The 27,827-nt window shown below is 43.8% G+C and overlaps 1 protein-coding gene and 1 long non-coding RNA gene across 4 annotated transcripts in view; one reads left to right on the forward strand and one right to left on the reverse strand.

Annotated features, from left to right (window-relative positions):
• GALNT7 (polypeptide N-acetylgalactosaminyltransferase 7) overlaps positions 1-22,222 on the reverse strand; it is a 159,440-nt gene extending 137,218 nt beyond the window's left edge. Inside the window, exons 1-2 of one of the 2 annotated variants that reach the window (XM_083170892.1) lie at positions 21,631-22,218; positions 21,214-21,571 (exon numbers count right to left, since the gene is read on the reverse strand). In XM_083170892.1, the coding sequence (XP_083027018.1) occupies positions 21,214-21,336 (123 nt within the window). In that variant the 5' untranslated portion in view covers positions 21,337-21,571; positions 21,631-22,218. Of the gene's footprint in view, positions 1-21,213 lie in introns of both variants that reach the window. The other variant, XM_083170900.1, reaches the window with a different exon arrangement.
• LOC146058632 (uncharacterized) lies at positions 21,021-27,774 on the forward strand. Of its 2 annotated transcripts, none has more exons than XR_014469875.1 (3): positions 21,021-22,302; positions 22,482-22,593; positions 27,309-27,774. It is a non-coding gene; the product is annotated as an uncharacterized LOC146058632 (long non-coding RNA). The 2 variants fall into 2 exon arrangements; XR_014469876.1 differs by having other exon boundaries at positions 21,021-21,169.
• The last annotated feature ends 53 nt before the right edge of the window (positions 27,775-27,827 follow it).

Genomic DNA, 27,827 nt, shown 5'->3' on the forward strand with positions numbered 1-27,827 from the left:
GCTTCCTCTTTCCCCTCTCCCCTTCAATAGACTCTCTACAGGCCTCCCCACCATGCACACTGCCTGCCCTCTCCATAGTTCCGGGAATTCTTCCTCTGTCATTCCCTCCTTCCCGTATACTAAGATCATCTGTACCTAAGAACTGTAATGGGGTAACGTGACTGTTACAACATAACATTTTATTACATGACATTCCTGATGCACCCTGAGAGTTACCCCCGATTATACCCTTGTTATGTCCCAGGACTTTGTCTATGTCTCCGTCCCCCCCCCCCATCTCCTTCCCCCATATGATTCCTGATCCCAGTCCGGCTTCTCTCCCTGATGGTCCCATAATCCCTATTGTTAAGGACAGCTATATAGCAAACAAAGGAGATAAAAGATGCAGTGAAAGCACCTGTGTGCGTGTCACGCTTTATCCGGCTTTGCCAAACGCTTGATTGCTCATTTGCATCTTGCACAACATGCATGCCAGTGCTCACATTTACTAAAGTTACAGTTCAATTAATGTAACAATTTGGCTGTCTACACTGTGAATAAATACTGAAGGCATGCATCATATTGTAATGTATATTAGATTTAATTTACAAAGGAGTATACACCTATAATTTTTCACATTACATTAGTCCCTACCCCAGTGGAGCCTACAGTCTATACTCCCTACCACATGCACACATTCTAAGGTTAATTTTGTGGGAGCCAATCAACCTACCAGTATATTTTTGGATTGTAGGAGGAAATAGGATTACCCGGAGGAAACCCACGTAAGCGCAGAGAGCTCTGTGAGGCAGTAATGCTAACCATTATACCATCTGTGCTGTCATTGTATTATTTTGGCATTCCCTCAAGAAAAAAAAAAATAGAAAAAAAAAGAAAGCACTTTTCATCAATAAATTTTGCAGTCTCAGTTATTCCTGGAAATGTTTAAATGTGGAAACACTAGAAATACTTTTTTTTGAGTAAAGCAGCTGCACATGACATGTTTTCCAGATCTCCTACCAGAAGTTCAGTTTTCTTAACAACAAATGGCCTTACTCTTAATACTTGCCTACCTGGCCCTCTCCATGAGATAGAAAATTATCTGTTCCTGGACTTCCCTGGTAATGAAGGATTGCCATCACCTGTGGTGAAACACCTTTCTTATCAAGAAACTAGCTCCCCACAGTTGACGGCAATCATACATTACCAGGGAAGTCCGGGAACAGAGCATTTTCTCCCTCATGGAGAGGCTCAGGTAGGCAAGTATTGCACAGATGGTTAAACCCCGGGTTTCCTACCTGACCCTCTCCTTCAGGGAGCAAATGCTCTGTTCCTGGACTTCCCTGGTAATGTAGGATTGCCATCACCTGTGGTGAAATACCTTTCTTATCTAGCTCACCACAGGTGCTGGCAATCCTACATTACCAGGGAAGTCCAGGAACAGTGCATTTTCTCCTTGAAGGAGAGTGTCAGATAGTCAATTTGGTTTAACCAGGGTTGCCTAAGTAACAAATTAAGTCACATGCGGCCAATCTTAAAACCTGGACCGTTGGGGTGCCTTGATTGGGAACCTCTTCTCCAGGGGTTAGGTGAGGGGGAACTGAGTTCCACCACCTCTAACCTGTAATGGTGAGGTGGAACATTTTAACCTCCACATTGGCCCTGTACAGTAATTCTCAATGAAAAGCATTCTAGTTTGCAAGGGGATGCCAAAAACCCTACCACTGGCCCTGTCCCTGCCTAATGGGGGGAGGAGGGTAATTTGATGGCATAGAAAAATGACTTCCCCCACTTCTGCATCACCACTGTAAGCCCTGCTCTTCTCTAAAAGATAGGGTCTTCGTAACCTCAGACACTGTGTTGAACTGGAAAACATGAACTTTTGAAAGTACCCAGAGACATGGTTAAGTAGCACTAGTTTTGCAAAGATCTTTATTATCACTGCATAAACTCTTCTCTTTATGCATCTGCCTTCATTTAACACATTACTAGGAAAAATAACAAAATTTACAGTTAAACCTCATCAGTATTTTTGCCAATTAAAATGAAAAATTAGCTACATCAAAAATAATGTTTACGTACATATCACATCAAGTATAAATAGAATCATAAATATTATATTATTAGGAATCACTGAATGACTTTCACAGCTTCAAAAAACAATGAGAATTTTGGGTACTCTTTACCTAGAACGGCGCCCGCGATCAGAATCGCAGTCGTCGGGGGTAAAAAATCGCGGTCATCGCGGGCATCGCGGGTAAATCGCGGGTACATCAAAATCGGGTACCCGCGATCACCGCGATTTTCCCATAGGGAACAATGTTAAAAAGCCTAATTGACCGCGATTTTGCATTCAATGCCTCAATGCCCGCGATTTTCCCATAGGAATCAATGTTAAATGGGCTACAGAGCCCAAATAGCCCCAATTAACCCTTAAATGTCCCCCCAATTTTTGTACGCCACCCCACGATCCACGCCAACCCGAAGCGTGGCGAGCGCAGCGAGCCCGTGAGGGGCGGCGGTACGCGTCCTCCGACCTTTTCATGCCCTACTATCCACGTCGGCGTGGAGTTGAGAATAGAATAGTGTGGCGAGCGCAGCGAGCCACCGAGCCCGAAGCGTGGCGAGCGCAGCGAGCCCCGCGAGGGGACGCGGATACCTTCACAGGTAAACGCGTCCCTTCGCGGGCTTCACAGGTGTCCGCGTCGCCACGGACACCTGTGAAGTCCGCGAGGGGACGCGTATAACTGTGAAGGTATCCGCGTCCCCTCGCGGGGCTCGCCACGCTTCGGGCTCGGTGGCTCGCTGCGCTCGCCACACTATTCTATTCTCAACTCCACGCCGACGTGGATAGTAGGGCATGAAAAGGTCGGAGGACGCGTACCGCCGCCCCTCGCGGGCTCGCTGCGCTCGCCACGCTTCGGGTTGGCGTGGATCGTGGGGTGGCGTACAAAAATTGGGGGGACATTTAAGGGTTAATTGGGGCTATTTGGGCTCTGTAGCCCATTTAACATTGATTCCTATGGGAAAATCGCGGGCATTGAGGCATTGAATGCAAAATCGCGGTCAATTAGGCTTTTTAACATTGTTCCCTATGGGAAAATCGCGGTGATCGCGGGCATCGCGTCGCGGCCGTTTATGTACTGCCCGCGATGTCGCGATCACCGCGATGGGCGCCGTTCTAAGTAAAGAGTACAGAATTTTGTTTTGTATTTGGAAAACAGAGTGCAAACCAATAAAAATAAGAGACACTTGTCCAGCCTGACCTCACTACGCCCTTATATACACAGCTATTTGACCAGATTGCACTCTAATAACTAGCCATTAGATTGCTCTAATTTTTAGACACATCGTCCCCCTCACCATCACTCACACAAGTATAAACAGTTTTGAAGATTGACAGTAAAAAATCATAATTTGTAAATTCCACTTAGATTGCCATCCATATCTTCCGATGGCAGGCACTGTTCCCAGATAATGCACTTATGTACTTTCTGTTGTGCCATAATACAAAAAAAAAAATTTGTTTGCAGGACAATATATATTTAAATGAGATTCAGAGTGAAGAGAGGATGCATGTACAGGGGTGTAGCACAGTCAGCAAGTAGCACCAGTAAATCAACCTTTTTTTTTACATAGGCACTAAATTTAGATCAGCATAAAAGTCCACATAATAAAATAAAAAAGAGACGCACCCATGTGACACATGTAATGAAGATACTCCACATGTTCATTTACTCTGATAGGAATGTAATGAGGCTGGAATGATCTGGGAAAAAAAAAATGAACAAGCTAATTTAATTAAGTGTCAATAGGGAGGACCTTGAAGTGATATTTAAAAAAAAAACGCAATTGTAGGGGCAGCCTCCTCAATCGAGCAAAGTACTCACATCATAGTTCTCTCAGTCTGTTCCCCAAGCACAATATGATCTGTATGTGCTAAGTAGGCCCATTTGCACATAAAAGTCATATGTAACATGCCTTGTGCCTAATAAATGTGTCTTATGTGCCCTGGCCAAACATAAATGTTCCAATAATGTTCTATTGTTCTATTAATGAAAATAGGCAATTAGTTCAAAAGCGGAGAGTGTTAAAAGAAGAGCAACTAAAATGGTGCATGGCCTACATCACAAAACGTACTAGGAAAGACTAAAAGATCTTAATATGTATACTTTAGAGCAGAGAAGGGAAAGGGGGGACATGATAGAAACTTTCAAATATATCAAGGGCTTTAACAAGGTACAGGTGGGAGACATTCTTCACAGGAAGAGGAGCAACAGAACACGAGGACATGCACTGAAACTAAAGGGAGGAAGATTCAGGGGAAATGTGAGGAAGAATTTTTTCACAGAAAGAGTAGTAGATAAGTGGAATAGCCTCCCAACAGAGGTGGTAGACACAAATACAGTAGTACAATTTAAACATGCTTGGGATAAGCATATTGATATCCTTACAAAAAAATAAGGATCAAATATGGTTTGAGGTAACATGTTTAAAAAAAGGGGCAGACTAGATGGGCCAAGTGGTTCTTATCTGCCGTCAAATTCTATGTTTCTATGGGAATAGGTTTTTTACCTGCATCTTTGTAGGTAATAGTTTATTATGAAATAGTTATTCTGTTAGGGTGCAGTACCAATTAACTGCCTTCAGGTGGAGCTATGGAGAAAGCATTTTTCTAGTGTCACGAATATTCACCGAAAAAACACGGTGCGATATGTGCGGTAAACATTTTGTACTAGATCGCCTTGCAATCTAGGTAAAATCTCATGCGATTCGCTAAAAAAAAGAGTGCAATTTGAACTAGGTGCGATGCGATGAAGTACAAAAAGTACATCCTGCACATACTTTGTAATATGCCATGTGTGAATGCGCATCGCAAGCCTACAGAAACACGGTGCCTTGTGAACTGCATTTGCTGCGTTTTTAACTAAAAAGTTCAAAATGCATCTGAAAATTGTGTGTGGGTTTCCTCCGGGTACTCCGGTTTCCTCCCACAATTCAAAAATATACTGGTAGGTTAATTAGCTCAAAAAACAAAGTTAACCCTAGTATTAGGGAGGCCAATCCCGGGGCATTTTTTCAATCCCGGTATTCGGGATTGAAAAATGCTCAATCCCGGGATCCCGGGAATCCCGGGATTGGCCTCCCTAATAAAAAAAAAAATGACTCGCCCCCCCCCCAAATATCAATATAAATGACCTCTTATTCGCCCCGCCTGCCCGCCCGCCACTCTTCCCCATCCCCCTGCCCTGCACTGTCACTTACAGAGGTATGGTGACAGGCCGCAGCAGGAGCGATGTCCGTCCGTCCGTCCATCCATGCAGCGGCCGGGCGGGAGGCTGAGTGACTGTGCTTGTGCTGAAGTGCACTGACAGGCATGGCGGCGGACGGGCTTCGCAGCGTGGCGTGATGTCAGGGGTCACGCTGCACAGCCTGGGCGCCGTCATGACACTGACAGCGGAGTGGACCAATCAGCCACTGGGGGTACGCAGCAGACAGCATCTGAGCCATTCTAAAGTGCTCAGCGCTGCCCGGCTTTGGAAAAAAAAAGTACATTTAGCACTGGGATACTAATCCCGAAATCCCGGGATTGAAAGCTTCAATCCCGGGATTCAAATCCCGCCGATTTTAGGCCTAAATCCCGGGATCCCGCCAATCCCGGGATTGGCCTCCCTACCTAGTATGTCTGTGTGCGTGTACATGTGGTAGGGAATATAGATGGCAGGGCAGGGACTGATGTGAATGTTCAAATATTCTCTGTAAAGCGCTGCGGAATATGTATGCGCTATATAAGAAACTGTTAATAAATAAGCTCAAAGTAATACAGGATGTACTATGCATTTTACATAAAATTAAACATTAACAATAAACAATTTTTGTGATTTACAGTTTAATTATGTAACCTGTGAAATTTTTGGCAACAATTTTTTTGCGCAAAACAAAACCTCAAAGACAAGTATATTCTATCTGTAGACATGGAATATAAATAAAAAAATATAAAATTTATCTCTATTTTTAAAGTGTGATGTTGGTGCACTGTATATTATCCAACTGCTTCCACTAGAGCAGAGGTTACAATCTCTGGTGGGTGCATATAAGCCCCATACTAACTAGATGAGAAAGTTAGGATATCGCTCAGTAGGGCCCATCTGAGAGATATATTTTACTATTGTCCACTATGTACATTCATCATTGTTGCTCCCCCAGATCGTTAACTTCTCAGATGAGGAGGGTTTGCAGGACTCCACCCGCCATGTACTCTGCCGATGCTGGCACCCCACTGCCAACAATATTGTTGTGTACACACATCATGTAGTGTGCACCCGGCTAAAGATGTAACTCTGAATCACAAAACATTCACCAGTACACACTACGGTGGCCACACTGTCTTTTGAATAGAATTTTTGCTATTCTCCCACCGCTCACCATCTGACAGTTCCCCGGAAGCTGCTCACCTGTCCCTGCCCCCCCCCCCCCCCCCCCCGCCTGCCCCAACCCTGCTCTCCGGTCCCCGCATTGACTGTCCGACCTCAGAGTCCTATCCAATAAGCACGGGACCACGTGCTGGATCAGATCGAATGTCATGCACTATGCAATTTGGACCTATTTCAGCAGATTTCTCGGCCCGATCTTCCCGAATCAGGTGAAACCGGGCCCAAATCATGTGTGTGGGGGCCTTAAAACATATGCAGAAGCAACTAGTACCACTTTCAGACTACATGCCAGGACTAGAAAGCCGGGAAATTCCAGGGTCTCAGCCCCAACCCTGGTAAGAAGCAGAGTCCGGGAGCCAAGAATGCGGTCACACACATACACACCAACAACCTCAGGCTAAAGCGCGTGCCCATTAAAAAAGAAGATTTGTGTGCTAGTGTGAAGGGAGTATAGAAGGCCATTTGGCTTAGCATACATTTAGCCATGGGATACTTTGATTAAACGTACATAAATTACGGGGTACTTGTAATATGCAAATACGTGTGTATCTTGAACTACCTATATTTTAATTCCCAAAGTTAAATTGTAAAATTGCTTATAATAATGGTCTCACATGGGCAAGTTTCATTCACAAATGCTGTCAATTAAGCACCAGATGTGAGAAAGTAGATAAAGACTATCTTGTTATTCGGGTCAATATACTAAAATTCTCCTTATTTTGCCTGCCCCATTGGTTAGCTGATAATTGGCCACCGTTGTGAAGGAAAAGTTATCCATGTGAAACAGTCCTAAGTGTAAGTGGCATACTGGGAGACATAGAGCCAAACAAATGCAGCATAAAGAAGATGCAGGTTTACAACCAGATACCTGATAAAACAGAGGAAAAGGAAACCTTCATTAAAAGTTGATTTCAAACTCACAAAATACTGGATTTCCATGAACATGGGCTTTAGTTACAGGTGTGCAGTGGTTACAACAATTCTGTTGCATTACTTGTGCTAACAATGGGATGCGGTTACTTTCCCGGCGGTCGGAATCCCAGCATTCAAAATCCCAACGCGGAATCCCGGCCGCCGAAATCCCGAAACGTTCTCCCTCCGTGGGTGTCCACGACACCCATAGAGGGAGAATTAGCGCGCCGAGAGTAGCAAGGCACCGGGCCCGCTGCGTGGCGAGCACAGCGAGCCTGCAAGGGGGGCGATCCACGTTTCCCCCTTGTCGGGATTTCAGCGGTCGGGATTCCGGCGCCAGGATTTTGAACGCCGGGATTCCATACCGAATCCCTAACAATACCTACTTCAGGTTAAGTATCCCTTATCCAAAGTGCTCGGCATCAGAATCATTTTGGATAATGGATTCTTCCGTATTTCAGAATAAGTTTTTATTTCAATTATGGATCTTGCGGTATCTTACATTTATGTTGTATAAACACATCAAACACATAAAATACAAACACATATTTCATTTGTGCAAGAAACAAGGTTTCAAAACATGAAACAAAGTTTGTGTACAATATCAGACACTGCATTTGTAGCAAATATGTAGTGCCAGTTATATACCATGCACAGAGTAGTGCCAGTTACAGATGTCCCCAGTAGTTATTTTTGCAAAAAAAAAAAAAAGGCACATTCTGGAAACTATGGCATAATTTGGATAATGGATACTCAACCTGTACCAAGCTTTAACACGGAAAGTGTGTATATATTATGTACCAGCCTTAATTATTTCTAGATAGGTTACTTTATCAGCCATCTGGTAATACAGACTGCATAAGGGCCTATTTATCCAGGCAGTTTTTTCGGAAATTATTCATAAACTACAGTGTCTGCATAATTTGATGTATACCAGCTGTGTGATAATAGCCTAATGCGGGACATTTTACAGGAATCTCCTGCAAAACACTAACTAAAGTCATGTAGACAAAGTGAGATATTGGCTAAAGGCCAATTTTGACTAGATGCACTGGAGAGTTTGACCTGAGAAGCTCTGTACACCCGGGGCAATATGATCGCTGAGCAATTTATTTCTCAGTGTCCCGTTTCCATTAGCGATCAAAGATGGTCGCTGATAAAAATGAGACTCTCCTCCGACCAACGACCACCCCAGGGCTGGTCACGGGAGAGCACTCCTGTCTAAGTAATGATAGTCTACAGGGTTCACAAATACACACTATAGCCCGTATTTTACCCACAAATGACAGCCAGGGACTCACTTTTTTTTTTTAAATGGCGGGCCCCCCTGATACGTGGTCCGTGCAGATTGGTCGGTAGAGTGGCAGGATGGACAGGACTCCTGGGTGGGTGTAACTGCAGCTGCAGAGGGGACGGACAGCAGGATGATGGTGGGAATACGGCAGCGCAGGAGGTACGGGGTGGAGGGGGAGCCAGGAGCTGCGGATGATGGCAGCCCTGTCACAGCGGTCCCCCTGTTGGAGGTGTTAACCCCAGCAGCAGCTCTCTGCAGCTTCCCGCTGAGAGCCTAGGGCTGTGACATTGCTTGCTCCCAGGGTGTCAGTGCTGCCATTGTCTCCGGGCTATGCAGAGTTCCCTGACTTTCTACAGTCTTGACACTCGTCCACACCTTTATACGCTTTCCAGAGACCGGACCAGCCTCTCCATCTCTCCACTCCCTGTGGATCTACAACTACTTCCCTCGCAAGGTATCCCACCAGCCTGTCTGGATAACTGTTCACACCAGCCAGAGAGTGCTATCCCACAGTGAATTCAACCAGGCAACCAGGACCTCCTGCTCTTGATGGATCAATCACATTCCATATGCTGGCTGAGGATTGCAAAAACAAGTTCCTCCAAAGGATAATTTCATTCCCCTTCTCCATGAGGCAATATAGAAAGAAACCTGGACTCTAAAGGGCCCCTTACACTTGTCAGATAAGACTCTCCAATACGGTACTGTATGGGCCGTCACACATCACTTGCTCTCTAATGCAGAACTTCAATTTCTTTTATTGCGTAAATTATACATTTTTGATTATTATTATTTTGTATTTTTTCATTTTAGCATTCATGTCATATGTCATGTTATTTTTTTATACTTTATTAAATTGTGCAGTTTTATTTACATGATTGACACTTCCATTCACTGTAAGCGCAGTTTATACCTTCCCTTTTTCCCCAGAGTGTCTGCCTGGGCGCACTATGGGCAGCAGCTCCCTCCCTCAGCCCTGTCAGTGTGTGACCAGGCTTCAAGCTCCCAACACCACCGCTAGTGTAGCTGCTGCCGCCCGGGTGTCTCAGCCCTTACCCTGTCCGACAGTGAATGCAGAGGAGGAGGAGCGCGTGTCGGGGCTGCCAATGCAAAGTAAGAAGAGGAGAGGTAACTCCGGGGAGCAGTCCTCTGGATCTCCATCCATTAGTCTATTTTAAAAATCTCAAAAGGGTCCTCCAGCCGAGTCCAGCCAAAGATATTGAGCTTAGGGGCGGCCTGACCCCTAAATCTGGCCCTGACTATTATGATGGAGTGCATGTGTGTGGGTGTGTGTGTTTGTATTTATTCTGTTGGGACCCAGAAAAGGTCAGGTAGGACCCCGATATTTGTAAGTGAGTATTTTTGTGATCACTGGTCTATGATCTGTTCAAAATTGCCTTGCCTGCATAGTTGATCATGATAGGAGATACTGATTTAGCGATAATATCTAAGCAGGAAAGACACTGAGCAATTTTCACCAATCCAAGTGATTTCCGCAGGGGTGGACGGCTTTCCATAGCAGGACACTAAGGAAAGCCGATAACAGCTGAAAACAGCTCATATGGTAAAAGTGACCTGTTTTCAGCTCAAAAATTCCCTTTGTGTATGGGACTTTAGATTTAAGGAGCCTACAAACTTAGAGGTTTTCTGCGGGGCCACATATCGCTACTACATACAGAGCAATGTAAGGGCATTTTCTAAGAGATCACTTACAAAATTCAACTAAATCACTTTGTGTGTAGGCCCCATTAGACCATCCTGCATTTTGACCCTAGGCCAAAAACATTGTCCTAAACTATAGAGGACAGCCAATTAACCATTATAGAGTAAAGCTTGGTACACATCTATACAATCCCCGTTTTCTTGCGAGCGTTCGATCAGGATGACTACTGCAAACTGCTATATAAACTGGTTATGCGTCTAAATTAGTCAGCCGGCTGGGTGACTACGGCAAACTACTATATAGACGGGTTATGCGTCTAAATTTTAGTCAGCCGGCAGGGTGACTAAACTTCTATATAGACGGGGTACGCGTCTAATTAGTCAGCCGGCACGCATATCGATCGAACGTGCGTACACACTGCACTTTTGTTCCGATATGGGCCCGTCCGGTCGGATGAATATTAAACAGCACTGAACCTTCGCCCGACCGAGTATGGACGAACAAGACCGTTTATCGATCGTACAGAGGGAGTCGGGACAGCATACACACCTAGTTCGTCCCAGAACCGAAGAACGGGCAGACGATTGTATAGATGTGTACCCAGCTTTACTGTACCTATTTCTGGTATAGGGTAGTGAAGAAGCATAGCTTTCTCTTCAAATAAAAAGCAAATAAACTGAAAATCGTTATCCAGAAACTACACAATATCTACACCTACTCAAACAAAAAAATACATATTGTACGCGTTGTAATTATTACTTTTTTCTGTAAAATATATTTATTGGGATTTTTACAAGCATAAGAACATAACAGGAGAACATAGATCAGCAAGGATCTTTTATAATGACTCTTTTAAAACACACTACATCCATTTCTATTATTTACACTTGTATTTGTTGCAGGTAAAGGGTGAAATCCAACATAATGCAGAATCATGATTCGACAATCCTGACCCAAAAATGGATTTCAAGCGGCAACAATCTAACATGTTGGATTTTGCTAACCAGCAGAGATCAAATCACCCGACTGACGTGGGCCCCTGAATACAGGGATTAATATTTATTTGTTTTGGTCAACCCACTATAGCTACTTTTTCTACAGTGAACTCAAGTGGGACCACCTTTTGAATAAAAATTACCTTTATAGCATAATTTAACTTATTTGTGTGCCCATTCTTGCCATCTATTGTACACATTAATAAAAATCATTGGTACTTATGTATTAGCCGGGCGCCCGGCTACGCTACGCTGACAACTTAGCTTTGGCTACGTTGTCAGCGTAGCCATTGCCGGGCGCCCGGCTAATGCTTCGGGCTCAGTGGCTCGCCACATTTTCTAAAATTACGCCCACGTGGACACTGGGGGGTATGACGTGGATAGTGGGGATATGACCCTTTGTGTATAAGCTGAGCGTAAGTGACGTAATTTGCGTAAGTGACGTAATTTGCTTAAGTTACGTTGTTTACATAGCCAGCATAGTGGTGTATTGGTATTCTCAATACACCACTACACAAAGTACGTAAGGGGCGCCCAGCTAATACAGAAGTACCAAATCCTTATACACATGGTCCTTGCAATGCACAGAGTTAATATGCAAGAGCACAATCATCCTATATGCATCCTGAGGTAGCAGCACATCAGCAGAATGGGAAACATTCATGTCTTTTTATTACAGTACATGAACAAGATCTTTCAAAGCCTGCAGCTTCAAGGAAAAGCATAACACAAAAACATTTGTAATGCTCTACTGCCTGGTTCTACATATGAATGTGACAGGCCCTCTTTAGGCAAGTCATCAACCTACCTTCTCCCAGGCTCAGTTATGCAGGCTTCAAACAAGAACAGGATATAAAGCTGGTCACTCATGCTGCAATATCGCCAGCATGTGTACTTCAAAATAAGCCTGATAAATGAAATTAATTCAGTTCAAAACTGATAGGATGCTAGAAGTGTCCACCTTCTAATAACCATTAGGAGCATTCACAAGAGCGATATTTGAGTCATAATTAAAAGCCTAGCATAGATTTCAAGAGCTCGCTGTCACAAGCAGGCAAGTGGAATACACAGGTTTTTTTTTTTTTTACAGTCAATTTGACACAAATAGAGCCCTGTAGATCTTTAAAAGCATAAAATCATAACCTCCAGAATACAAGGAACAAACTCCCCTATTTCTGCCATGTCCAAACACTGTATCTGTTAGCTGTACACAGCAAGGGCCAGTGGCAACACCCATCTGCCATCAACATCCTGGGGGAAATGTAATAGTAAGTAAGTTTTATTTATATAGCGCACTTTCTCCAACAGAACTCAAGGTGCTTTACAGTCATTAAAAATAATGCACATAATGTAATACAAAGGGTTATCAGAACTAGCAACAATGGCAGCACAGATATACATCTGGATGAGAGATTCAGAAAGTGAGAGATTTGGTAAGAAATCTCCAGTTTTTATAAAGCGGCAATCATTTACACTGCAAAACCAGTTTGAATTTGCAGTGTAAATGATTGCCGCTTTAAAAAAAACTGGAGATTTCTTACCAAATATCTCACTTTCTGAATCGCTCCTAGTAAATTTCACCCCCTGAGTCAGCCCAACTCCCAGGAGGTGCAACTAGGAATTTTCAGATCTTGGATATGGGGTCTCAAAAACACACGTAGCCCTGTGCCTGTTCCAACTGTTTCTCCTGGCTACTCGCTGCTCTCATCGAAGGCGTAGGGGCACCTTAGGAAATGTTTTCCCAGCTGGTAGTGCAGAATTAAGCAGCACGTCATCCATATACAGGAAAAAATTATAAAAGTGTTGTTCAGTGTAATTCCCAATTTCATGTTTCATATACTCCCTTCTAAATAATTTCAGACTTTCAGTCAGTCTTCAAACTCTAGAGTTTGACCATTTGTGACCCAGCTTCATGCTCGATATTAACCATTTTTAGAGCATAAGTGCATTACAAAAAACATTACTGAACTTGTGTAAAAATTACTTCATTTACTGGAGACTTGGCATCGGAGAGCAACTGAGGTATTCAAGCATTTAGTACAATGAAATGTGAGAGGCTGATAATGCTTCCCATGCATATGTGAGATATTGCATGCAATCATTAGATTTCGGCCATATCTGGCCGATAAATCGAATGATTGCATGCATTTTTAAGCTGACATTCGACATATGTGCAGGACCACCGTCGAATGTCGCATTGATAGATATTATGTGCTGCACATAATATTTATCGAATTGCATGAGCAATCGCATGGGATTTTTAACCACATGCAATTGCTCGAATACAAATCAGTGGCGGGTTTCGGGGAGCGGGGCCAGGATGGGGACCGGAGCTGACAGCGGCAGAGGAGGAGCGGGACCGGCGCGCTGGCGGGGAGCTGGTACCATAGCGCTGGCGGCTGTGGAGCTGGAGACCAGAGCGCTGGGAACCCGGCAGGACTCAGCAGGGGTGGCGTGGTGGCTGTGTATCGGGGACCAGAGGGGTGGAGCTTTCAGGTGGCAGGACTCGGCAGCAGATGACTTTGAAACATTGGACGGCCCTCTGATTGGCTGAGGCCGATGAGAGAGCTCTCTCAGCCAATCAGTGGCTGCCTGAATGTGAGGCCGCTGATTGGCTGAGAGAGCTCTCTCAGCAGCCTCAGCCAATCAGAAGGCCATCCAGATGGGACATCGCATTACGATCGCATAAGTGTATGGGCAGCATAACAAACAAGGTAATAAAAAAGAGAAAGCTATTGAAAGGATATGCAGTCATTAGGTGGACAGTGTCTAGATCAGCAGTCAAAAGGGTGACACATGAAAAGGTCGAGATTAGAAATCTGAAATGGAAATGGTCAAGAGGTAGACATATGCAAACAAAATGGTAGACACCATGGAAAAAGTAGTTTGACTTTTTTTTTTTTAAACAACTTCTTTACCATCCTAATGGGTATAGAAGGAAAATATAATAGAGTGCCATGCGCAGTGCTCGAAGCATAGTGTGCACAGCAAGCAATGCGAGGGGACACGGTATACTTAGCACCATGGACATACCAATAGACAAATTAGATTTAGAAACATACAATTTTATTGGAAAATATCGGTTGTTTAGGTCGCCACCTTATTTGTATAAAACAATAATATTTAATAAAACATATACATTAAGGTAACTATTTGATGTATTACACTGATACATCTAAAAAGACCTGCAAATCAGTATAAATGAGATTTGATATATCTGACCGTACTTTATACCCATTTATATGCAAATCAGCGGCTGATTTTCTAGTTTTATCTAGTCAAGTTGTATACTAAAAACTCATGTCCCAGGTTGACTTTTTGATCACGTCGACCTTTTTCCTATGTCAACCTGATTACCCATACCCATATTAAAGGCTGTTCTGGACATGGCAGTTTAAGAAAGCAGGGAGCAAAAGGACATGGGGCACATTTAAAGAGCTCTCTCACAAATGTGGTGTTATGACTTGGTCACCTGACGATGTAAGGAGAGTCGTTTGTTCTGGCCACAGTTCTCCTTTAATAGAAATAAACTCCTTTAATATTGATTTATTAAGTTTCTTATACAGTGTGGCATATTCCATTGCACTTTACAATAGGAGACTATCTCCCAGAGCTTACACACACACATGGGGGGTTATTTTCTTAGTTGGACAAAACCATGTGCACTGCAGGTGGGGCAGATGTTACTTGTGCAGAGAGAATTAGATTTGGGTGGGGTTTTATTTTTCAAAGTGAGATCTATATTGCAGTGTAAAAATAAAGCAGCCAGTATTTACCCTGCACAGAAACAAAATAACTCACCCAAAACTAATTCTCTCTGCACATTTTACATCTGCCCCCCTGCAGTGCACATGGTTTTGTCCATTTGAGAAGGATTTTGTCAGAAAGAGTGAACTAGAATAAGGCCCCATGTGCACTGCAGGGGGGCAGATGTAAAATGTGCAGAGAGAATTAGATTTGGGTGAATTATTTCATCTCTGTGCAGGGAAAATACTGGCTGCTTTATTTTTACACTGCAAAATAGATCTCACTTTGAAGTAAAACCTCACCCAAATCTAACTCTCTCTGCACAAGTAACATCTACCCCACCTGCAGTGCACATGGTTTTGTCCATCTAAAGGTGCCCATACACGTTACAATTATTGTATACAATATCGCATCTCATCGCATCTCGGTTTTGCGATGAGATCAGATGAGATGAGATCTAGTACAAAAAGTAAGTGCAGCACATACTTTTTGTACTAGATCTCATCTCATCGCAAAACCGAGATGCGATGAGATGCAATATTGTATACAATATTGTATACAATAATTGTAACATGTATGGGCACCTTAAGAAGGAACTTGTCAGAAAGAGTGAAGCAAAATACCCTCCATATTGCTGCTGAATGCACCACTTTAGGAAACTAATTGTGACTGGCAAACATGAGTAATGGAAAAAAACAAAGCGAATTATGGTGTTTGCAGTCTCAATGAACATGGTTCCATTGTTTTATCCCAGAGCTGGATTAAATCTGGTTGTCAGCACTATAACTGCACCCTAGTGAAGAGGACAGGGGCTTTATCTGATTTCAACCAAAGGACTCATAGAATCAAGGGATATGACAGCTGTCTCACTATTCTCAGGGCCGTATTCAATGCTCTTTTGCTAGCAATGCCGATTACTCGCCTTCACAGCTCAGTATTTAACTGCCCCCCCCCTGCACATTTCCTTTGCACCTTGCTGGGTGTTTACAGCAAGGTGGAAATGGCGTGTGCGGCCACCAAAACAGCGAGGCTCATGGCTAAATGCAGTGGGCTCCCTGCATTAGCTGCAAACCTCGCCAGAGAACATGCTCAGTGAACTTTACAGTTACCATCCGTAACGTTAAAAAAAAAAAAAGTTAAAAAGAAATGGAAATAAAATTGAAAAACTCACATCAACCTTTTGATGTGTCAACCTAATGCAAGTCAACCAATAGTGGTCGACCTGATGAATGGTCCGGATCCCAATTTAATTGCCCCAGAATAATGAAACATTCCAAAGCCCAGTACACACAGGGCGACTTCATCCCCGTGCTGAGCCGATGCACAGTAGTTTAGCACACATCGCTGACAGACATGCCATGCACCAGCGATGTGTGCCGAGCGTTCTGTGCTACTCTTATCTACATGTGGTGAAGCTGACTGGGCGATGGCGATGCGCAGGACAGTGTATCGCCGTCACTTAGGGGCATACACAGGAACAATCCGGGCTTAATTTAGAAAATGGGCTAATAACCCATGTGTATGTCTCTAAGAGCTGCAATATTATCGGGTGTGGATCATTTTATCGACCATAGTTAGCTCGACAGTCATTAGGTCGACTCCGTTGGGTCGACAGGTGTCTAGGTTGACATGGGACAAGGTTGACATGTTTTTTTTCACTGTTTTTTGCCCAAAAGTTGACACAGTTGGAAGTCAACTGCAGCCCACCACGCCCTAGTGGATGGTAGGGCTTGAAATGCCGCCTGTCGGCACATGTCGGCTCAAAAAACTGTGAAAAAAAACACATGTCGACGCATATGTCAACATAAACCCATGCCGACCTTGACCCATGTCAACCTAGAACCCTGTCGACCTTCCCACCTGTCGACCTAAATGCTGTTGACAATACGACCGTATGCCATTTTATATGTGGATCAGTCATTATAAATTTCTATATTGTATATCCAAAATAAACAAACCTATAAATGACTATTCGCTGTGGCCATACACACGCAGGCAAGCAACCCCAAGTGTCAGTATGTCCTTTTTATCTGACCCTCAAAATAGATGGCTACCAATATTATATTGCACATCTGAGAATCATGGACCTCCCACCCAAAAAAATTAAATAAAAAATAAAAACCCATCAACAAACCGTTTCTGGGACCAAAATTCAGGTCATAAACAAGAAAATGATCACAGGAACCTTTTGCTTTATCTGCCAGACCTATACTTAAGGAGAATGCTAAAAATAATGTCAGTAACTTAAAGCAAGCTTAGAAATCAGCACTAGATGTTCCTGGTCATAGATAATGGGACAAGAAGTAACGTGGAAGTAAATGAAATGTGTTTGTGTTACACGTGTACCATGCTATTGTTCCAGTGGATATGCTTTGCATACACGTTTTAACCCACTCATAACCAGGATGTCAAATCTACTATACTGATTAGTGAGAGCTTCATCACCTCTTAAATATCATCTGTAAAATACCCTTTATTTGGAAAAAAAAGTCTCAAAAAATGACACTGGAATTAAAGGCCATTTTATAAAGCATACCCTGATCCACAACCCATCTGGCAAATGTGTCCTACATTATTTGTAGCTGGGATTCAGTTTATATAAATTATTTTCATTATACTAAAAAATGATGTGGATTATAATCTCTATAAATCGCAGTAACCTAATGAAAATTCATTGTGCTCAAGAAAAACAACCCCTCATAAACCAAGGAAGCAGATATTTAAAAACAAAATAGCTGAAAATGTATGTGTATGAATCAGTATTAAAGGCTACAGCCTAAAGCTGTAATAAAGTACAAACTTGATTCATTTAACAAAGTTTTTACTTTACCAACAACATGAAAAGGGAATTAGATGGAAAAACACTGAAAACACTGCAATGCACAAGATCTGCTTCTCATTCAACAGAACCCACAAGCAGCAATGTTTGCAACTGAGCGATTACTGACGTACAATAACATATGATGCCAGCTATTGTATAGTGTACTACCAATTCAGGCTGTATTATGGGGAGAGAACCACGCTGTAATATAGGCATGAGGAACCTGTGGATGCTCTCCATGATTTATTTCTGATCCAGGGCAGTCTCACATGCAATGCTTTACTTTTGGAATACTAAAAATAATTGTTCACTGGCCCTTTTTTTTTTTTTTTTTTTATTTAACAGAGTAAGCGCCTCTGCCTTAATGAAAGATTCCCCTACAATGCAAATGTATTTAATTACATATGCTTTATTAAATGTAATATTCTTTCACACCCATTGCAACATGTTGCACAAAAGGCTTTTAAAGAAAGAGACTGTTAAACACTAATTTGCAACCTACATTCATTTTAAAGCCGGTTTTGATTTTTTGCCAATGTAGCAATCTTTTGTCAAGGAGTAATGATGTGTTTAATTAAACAAGCAAAGGTGAACAGAGAGGAAGCCCAATTACAGCCATTGCAATTTTTTTTTTTTTAAAGAGAGCTATTTATATTACTTTATTCATTGCTAGAGTATTTAATTGTAAAAATAATGACACACATATATATATATATATATATATATAGTCCTGGGGTTGCTCGGCACTCTGGACGATAAGGGTAATAACCGTGGTGCCCTCAATGGTTAGGTAGAAAGGTTCTGTTCCCCGGTGTCTTGTGAAGGACCCGGAAGAAAACTGAAGCGGCACTCCAACGGAATTTTTTAGAAATACATCACCATTTATTAAAAGTGACAAGTGGCGTTATACAGGCTAGGTTATCCTAGATTTGAACCAATATTGTACCCATTTTTGCATACAGGTAAGGATTCTTCATGAGACTGGCAATGCAGATGGATCTCGTGGGGAAGTGGTCACTAGCTCGCCTTAAGGGCATTGAATATACCCCAACTTCTAGTTCAACATAACCAACCTGGTCGACCCTTACAAAAGGTCAACACAAGCTTAAGGTCATGGTTGACATTAAAGGTCGACATGGGTTTTTCATGTTTTTTTCCCTCAAAAAAAGGTGGATTTTCATACTTTACTACCCAAGTGGGCATAGAGTGGGAATAAAATAGTTCTCAAAGCGAGCTATGCGAGTGTATGAGGTCCACTTAAACGGTGTCCAAGTCAACTTATGTCAATACAAACACCCCAAAAAATAAGTTAAAACTCATGTTGAGCTTATTCATCTCTACCATGTGCATGTCGACCATCAACTTGTGTTGACCTTTTGTCAATGTTGACCATTTCAAGGTGTCGAACTAGACATGGTCTACCATTTATAACATAACCATCTTGTGGATATCAGCATACAGCACAAATACCAAAGAAACCATATGCAAAACCAGGCTTATGCGAACAGGCAGAGGGCTAGATTCTCTAAGCTTCAAAAGTGATAAAATGGAGAGTGAGAAACAGCCAGCCAATCAGCTCCTACCTGCCATGTGACAGACTGTGTTTGAAAAAGGTCATGCAGGAGCTGATTGGCTGGCTGTTTCTCACTCTCCATTTTATCACTTTTGAAGCTTAAAGAATCTGGCTTAGAATTTGCTAGTGTGTATAATATGTATTAAAATGTCTTTTGACTATTCACTCCTGTGAGGTGATCATGCGATTTCACGGAACAGATCACTCTCGTGTGAGCGTCAACTGATTTTAGCACTCATTGCAGGGACATAAACGGAATAGGTTTCATACAGATCTTTTGCATTTAGCTTGGGGCTGATGTAAGCCCCGATAATAAGGAGGATGAATATGAAAAAAATAGACAGAATAGGCTTTCACTGCAATCAGTAGATTTTTATTAAGCATGGGTTTATTCTCGCATTACCATAAAGCAGTAAGTAGTCATCTACAATCAGATGGAAAAATGGCTGTGGACCAATCAGAATAAGCCCCAGAGTGATTCAGGCCCATGTCCATTTAAAACACAATGGTTGTTACCCTATAAAATTACTCCACCTATAGGCTGGAATACAGAAGTGCACAAACTGTTTTTTATCCACAACAATATGTAAATCACATTACTGAAGTACTGAAACACCAAGTGCAGTGGCACAGACCTACTTTCCATGCAGCCACAGGGGCATTTATAGTGCCAGTAGTGTTACAGGTTGCCACATATTATGATGACTAAGGTTAAAATGAGTTGCATATTATAATATATATATTATATATACACATATAAAGAGCCAACATGTAATATACATACAAACACCTTTTCTATTTAAACTGGCAAACTAGTGTTACAGATAGCAGTGCGATAGCGTAACAGGTAAGGTAACAGGTAACACATAAGGGCCAACATCCTTGTACTAGCATTGGCACTACTGGAGGCCGCTGTGCCCTGTGAGGAAGCACTTGCCATGACTTTGCAGAACTTCTCCATACCATCAGTTGAGCAGTGTACAATCAGTATGGATTGAACTATTCCATATAATACAGCACACCACCAACACTACATTATACACTTGCAGGAGGTGGCTAGTGGAATGCGAGGTAAATGCTACACAGGATTAGCAGCAGTGGTGTACCCGCATGTTCCCAGGAGTGACAGCTATGTGAGCATAATGACACATACATATACTGTATAGCAATGTGTATGTATTCTAGCCTCATCTGTCATATATAGGTCACTATATAACTGGTTACCCACAGGCAGTAACTAACAACACAGCACTAAGAACACACACTTGTGGCGGAGGGTGCATGCCATGCTCCTACTACAGACATGTTTATGGCATGTCACCCACACACGTGTGCCCTGACCCTGTTTCAGCAGCACAGGTGGTGTATGATATATGGTGGCGGCATGGGGGTATGTGAGGGAAGGGGAAGCACAGTGACATCAGGGACGGAGCCCCCACCCCTCGCACACGTACGTAAAGCGGCGAGCTGAGGTGCGAGGCTCGTCCGATATGGGGGGTGAGGAGGGTGGGAGACACCGATTACCCAGAGCCCCACGGGGCAGCCAGCTGCTGCTGCGCCCCTCCCCCGCTCCCCCCGGTCACACAGCAGACGCCCCCGTGTGTGATGCAGCGCAATGCGCCGCTCCCCGCCACCCGGTTCGGGCGATGAGTGTAATAACGGAGTCCCCGGCCACAGGGAGAGGGGCCCGGCCTAACAGCGTTCAGGCCCCCTCCGGCAATGGAGGTCACAGCTACACTGCACACATGTATGTACGTATGATATAGAACATGTCACACACACAGGCGGTACTCACCCGGGGCAGATGGGAGTGCGGCTCGCTCCGGCTGGAGGACAGGGAGGACCAGAGGATGAGCAGCGCCAGGAGGGTGGCCAGCAGCAGCAGGCTGCGCAGGAGGAAGCCGGGCTTCAGCCTCATACTCACTGCTCGGAGGTCGGGGGAGGGGGAGCGTACCGTGCCGGGGGGAAGTCACGGGAGGAGTGCGGTCACCCTGCTGCTGCTGCTCCCGCACACACACACACGCCGTGTATACACGCTGCTCACTCACACACTACATGCACAACTACACCGCCAGTATGTCCTGCTGCTAACTACCGGTGCCCGTGCCCCAGCACACACACAGCCTATGTCACACACTGTGCCCCAGCACAACCTATATCACACACAAACACAGCCTATATCCCACACTGTGCCCCAGCAACACAGCACAACCTATATCCCACACTGTGCCCCAGCAACACAGCACAACCTATATCACACACTGTGCCCCAGCAACACAGCACAACCTATATCCCACACTGTGCCCCAGCAGCACAAATACACACAGCCTATATCACACAATCTGCCCCAGCAGCAGAACACACAGCAGTCAATGTGCACCAGCACAGAGTACACAGTACAACCTATATCACACTCGCACACAGAACACTGCACAGCCTATATCACACTCACAGAGCACAGCCTATATCACAGATACACACAGCGCTCAGTCACCCAGTGACCACATCCTGACACTGAGCAGATGTTGCACACACATTCTCTCTCACACACACACACACACAGGTGTACAGCAGCAGCCTCCCCTGTCTCCTACACACAGCAGCAGCCTCCGCTCCTCTGTCCTGTGTGTCCCGCTGCTGCCCCCTGTCTCACCCCGCCTCTGCCAGACATAAAACTTTCCTGCTGAGGTGCTAGCACTTGCCCCCTGTCCCTGGTGCCGGACCTGCCCTGTGTGTGCCCGGCTACTGTGCACCTATGTGTGGCTGCTTTATCCCTCAGTCATTATTCAGGCCCCTCCTGCCTCTGTATTAGGTGACGTCTGCCCCGTTGCCTGTTCCCTCAACCCTCAGGGACTTATCACTTTCTGCTCAAGTCACTTTTAAGGTAACTACTACAGATAGCCCTAGGGCCACCTTAGGGGTATATCACACAGGTGATGGTGACCTGATCTTATTTCCAAAAATCACACTACATTGAATTAACCTATTATTATTATTCTATTTTAATTCCTCTTTTTGACATTTGTTTTCCCTCCTCGGATATTTTCCCCTCCACACCTTAAGCTTGGGAAGCCAAATCACCAGGATATTCACCAGGAAGTCCACATATCCTATATCTACGTGGCTGCTACGACTCAGATGTAATTTTCCACCTTTAACCACCCCACCCTGCCAGGTGAAAGAGCAAATGCTACTGCAGTCTTGTCTAACATTCCTGTGAGCATACAGGGCGTGCTCATAATCAGCATTTGTCTATTGTAATGACCTTTAGAAAAATTTGGCATAATTATTACAAAACTCTTTTCATATTTATTTTGGTTTTCTCTACTTGTTACCTTTGTAAAAAAAAAAAAAAAAATTCCAAGGCTACTTGGCTTCCTGCCTGGGGTATTTAAAAACTTTACCTATGATGGAATGTATACAAATATCTCAATAGGTGACAATATGGCTGACCATACTAATGCCAGCAATTCATAAAAATCATGGCGCGTGATCCAGGAACAAAATCAAGGCCCCCATTGATGAACTCGTTTGTTGCTTGACAAACTGGTTGAGTATGATAAATAACAGCTGTTTCTGTTTATCATGATTGCTTGTGCAGCGCTATTTTAATTTTGTTCCTGCATGTGAAATTGCATTGTGACTGTATTTAACAACAAGCAGTATTCCTTACTTATTGCTCATTGTCCTAATTGTAGCTTGTCAGCTCTTTGCGTCTGTAAAGCTGAGTACACACCTACAGATTTATCTGTCTGATTTATCTGGTTGGAACATACACCTGGAAATAAATGGGAGCAAAGGACATCCAAAAATTTGCTCCCGAACTTTAAATCAATCTGATAAAACAAAATTTTCCACGCAATTGTCTGTTTTTCAGTATTTGGGAGAAAATGTTGGTGGTCTTTTGCTCCCACTAGACAGATTGGACAGATACAAATTTGTGTGTGTAGCCAGCTTTAAACAGCACTCATCAGTGCTGTAGTCCTTGACGCAGTGAGGACTAGGTAGGCCATCAAGCCAGGATATGTCCAGAGAAGAGGGGAAGTAGGACCCAGCAGTCCGGCAGTATTAGCCGGCTCATCTGCTGCCTCTCTCCTGTGTTCTTCCACCACACATACATCACACACACTGACACCATGTCAAGCAGTTGGTTGAGTTTGGATAGTACGATGGAGCTGCACATGGGAGTAAAGCCAGAGGGCAGAGTTGCTGGTGGTAGGAGGTACTGAGGGAGGGCTGCTACTGCCCGGCCTAGATCACCTTGCACCCACTCTGCCTACTGCCCATGGGCCGGAAAGGCAGACAGACAGTGCGCAGATTTATTTGTTGAATTTTCTTGATTTGTCAGAGCTGTTTGGACTTCATAAACAGCTCATCCGTGTCCCAGCCCCTTGATGAAAAAAGAAAAACAAAACTATTCAGTTAAGCTTGACATCGATGATGGGAAACCATCTGGTTCTCCCCCATCAATGTCAAAACTATTCAACATTGGCCATAAACCACCGATGATTTTTAATTTTTCAATGGTCGATGGCCTTCCCTACCTCTGGCTGTTATAATATTGCATCTTGCAATTAGCAACAATAATTCACAGCTGCTAATGTTCTCCCGGTGCTATCCTATAAGCCCCTATGTTGGCATTCTTTATCTCTAATACCCGCTGATATCTGTTATTATGTCAGCCACACCAAGCAGAATCCCTGATAACTGCATACATTATATTTGCCCCACCTGCAGTGTGCATGGCTTTGTCCAATTCCAGCTAGACAGTCATTTTGGGTTACTATTAGGTTGGACATGTACAGTTATATATCATCTACATAGCAGTGGTAGACTAGGTCATGACATCTGATTATTTCAGCCGTATACCGCAAAAAGCATGGAAGATATTCTAGAACACAATGTAGCACAATACATGGCAGTGGTACTGGTCACAATGGGTGTACTCTGGAAGAAGCTCTGCGACCTGTTGGTGAGTAATGATTTGAACCAGCTGTGCTATTCAGTCAATATATATTTTTAAGGCACTCAAATAGAATTTCATGGTATCTAATGCTGCAGAGAGATCCAGAAGGATTAAGACTCCGTCTATCGCCTTCCATTAAAAGTCTTTTCCTGAATACTGACAGGAATGGATCATAAAAATCAGGGGTTGACAGGTGAGATCCTAGTTGAGTTGTTACCACTTTCTCAATAACCTTTCTTAGAAAAACTAGTAATAAAAAAAAAAAAAAAAAGAAGAGGTATACCAACTGCTTCCAATCATGATCTTGGGCCCGATTCAGACTTGATCTAAGAGCTGCGAAATCACATAGTGGGCAATTATTGATAAACTGTGCATGGGTATGGGCCATAATGCGCATTCACTATGCTGGTCAGCGGTGAAGTCCTGGTAGCTTTTGATTTGCAAGGTGATTGACAGGAAGTAGGTGTCTGTGGGCTGTTAACCGGTCATATCATGGGAGTACCGAGAAAAACGCTAGGCGTACCAGAAAAATAATGCAGGGAGTGTCAGGGAAAATGCGGGAATGGACAAGCGTTTTAGGGGTGGGTGTGCGACGTCAGCAACAGGCCGGTTAGGCCTGTATTTATCGCAGCTGCTGAGTAAGTCTCTGGGTACTCTGAGCCTGCGATGACTGTTTACCAGAGAAAAAAAAAACATTTGCTTGTGTGCCTGTAACAAAGGGTTTTGTACATTTTTGCTCGGCTGCGACGTCTTCGCAAGCCATACACATTAATTCGTAAGGCAGGATTTCACTAAAGCGGTCCTGCATCTACCTGTCTCTGCCCTATGTACATTCGGGGCTGTGCGATCAGGTCTGAATTAACCCCTTTTGTCCTGATACATTCTATAGACCATGGGTCTTCAAACTGCGACCCTCCAGCTCTGACGCCAACTGTAAACATGCCCAGTAAGTTCACTTACTTAATAGATGAGCAGACAAATGCCCAAAATACGAATACGCCCCAAAAAATCATATTTTACTATGAAAATACGATTTTATTTTTTTACGAAATTAGCTTAGTAAATTTCCCCCTATGTCACCTCAGTTCTCAGTTTTCTCTGAGAAAGATTGGTTTAATACTCTGGATAATGTAGTATCTTCCAGGCCAGTAGAGAAAAGGGATATTTCTCTTCATTATGCATTCCTAAGGCCAATTCTTAATCATGAGCAATCACAAACGGGTATGGGTACTTGGGTTAAGGATATGCCTTCCATAATGTGTGATAGGATAATTTGATCACTTCAATTGTTTAGGAAATTAATGTTTGCTATACAATACCAGGAAAGGTTTCTTAACATATATCACATGGCATATATTTCACCTTAGCGGGGATGATAAGTTCAGCATCTTGCCATCACGGTGACTCTGCTGTTGCTGACCTTTATCATTATTTCTTTGGTTGCCCTTTAATAAGAGCTTTTTGGCTTAAGGTTAGGAAATATGCACTAGAACATCTAATAAACTATGTTCCGTTTGGGGATTCCTAGGCATTGTTTTGAATGCTTCCGGAGGGACAGCAGGTGGAGAGAGGCTGTAAGAAATTGCCCTTAACCCCTTCAGTAGTGTTTTTTTTTTCTAGGGAGCGCTCCCCACTGGGCGAGTTTTTCTGGGGAGCGCTCCCTTAAAAAAAAAAACACCACTGTGTCCCCGGGTCCGGATGGCTATGTCGTTACAAGATCACGCCACACACAGCAGGGGGGAGGGAGGCAGGGCCGGGTAGCCGCTGAAGCTGAGCGGCAAGGGGGAGCGCAGGCAGTGGCTCTCCCGAGTATTTTCCAGGGAAGGGGTTAATAATTAGCACTGTTGTGAAGAAAGCAATACTGCATGGATTGACGTGGCACCCCCAACATTACAAATTTTGGTACTTGTTTCCTATCTGGGCGCCCGTCGTGGTGATCGCGGGTACATTTATGTATGGCCGCGACACGACCGACGCGATGCCCGCGATTTCCCATTGAAACCCATGTTAAACATGGAAATCGTGTCGGTCGCGTCGCGATGCTCCCGATTTACCATAGGAATCAATGTTAAAATGCGCGATGGACCCGATTTTACTGTTAAATGGCTCAATGGACCCGATTTGGCCATAGGAATCAATGTTAAATGGGCCACAGAGCCCATTAACCCTTAAATGTCCCCCCAAATTTTTAACGCCACCCCACGATCCACGGCAACCCGAAGCGTGGCGAGCGCAGCGAGCCCGCGAGGGGCGGCGGTACGCGTCCTCCGACCTTTTCATGCCCTACTATCCACTAGGGCGTGGAGTGAGAATAGAATAGTGTGGCGAGCGCAGCGAGCCCCGCGTGGGGACGCGGATACCTTCACAGTTATACGCGTCCCCTCGCGGGCTTCACAGGTGTCTGTGGCGACGCCGACACCTGTGAAGCCCGCGAGGGGACGCGTATAACTGTGAAGGTATCCGCGTCCCCTCGCGGGGCTCGCTGCGCTCGCCACACTATTCTATTCTCACTCCACGCCCTAGTGGATAGTAGGGCATGAAAAGGTCGGAGGACGCGTACCGCCGCCCCTCGCGGGCTCGCTGTGCTCGCCACGCTTCGGGTTCACGTTGATGGCGGGGTGGCGTCAACTACTTTTGGGGGGACATTTTTATGTTCAGGGGTGTTTTTGCCCCATTTCCCATTGTTCCCTATGATAATTTGGGGAAATTGATCCATTTAACATTGTTTCCTATGGTAAATCGCGGTCATCGCGGGTAAATTGAGGCATTTAACATTGTTCTCTATGGGAAAATCGCGGGCATCGCGTCTGGCACATCGCACCCGATTTTTTATCGGCCGCGATGGCCGCGATTTTACCCCCGATGCCCGCGATTTCAATCGTGGGCGCCCAGATAGGAAACAAGTACCCAAATTTTTTTTTTAGACAAATTGCTCCATGTCTTCACTATGGATTGGGTGGAATGTTTGCTGGAGAGGGAGAGATGCTCAGAAAACTTTTTTGCGGTGTTCGAAAGTTATATTTCTATGTTACCCTGATCTCTAAGGCAAACAATACATAACTCCATGAAACAAACCTAATGGTATGCTCTTCAGGAAATCTGAGGTGATTCTCCTGTGAACATTTATGCCTAAAACCTCGATTAGTGGTGAAATGTCATGATATGAAAGTACTCCTGATTTTTTTAGTTTCTAACATCAGTCTGTAATGGATTGTATTTGAAACTGTACACATTGACCATTTTATTTAAAATGTAAAGTTTGTCAACAAGAAATGTGCAAAATTGTATTTAATGGTGTTTCAATAAAACGTTATTGCAAAAAATGGATACAGATGATAGGTGTGGCAATGTTTAAAAAAAAAAAATTGCAAACCTGCAATGCAAATTATGTTTTTAAATTTTACACCTGTTTTGCAGGAATGCAGCCCTTTTATACTATTCAG

The sequence above is a fragment of the Crinia signifera genome, chromosome 1, assembly GCF_055691185.1.
Source record: "Crinia signifera chromosome 1, ASM5569118v1, whole genome shotgun sequence".
Classification (NCBI taxonomy): domain Eukaryota; kingdom Metazoa; phylum Chordata; class Amphibia; order Anura; family Myobatrachidae; genus Crinia; species Crinia signifera.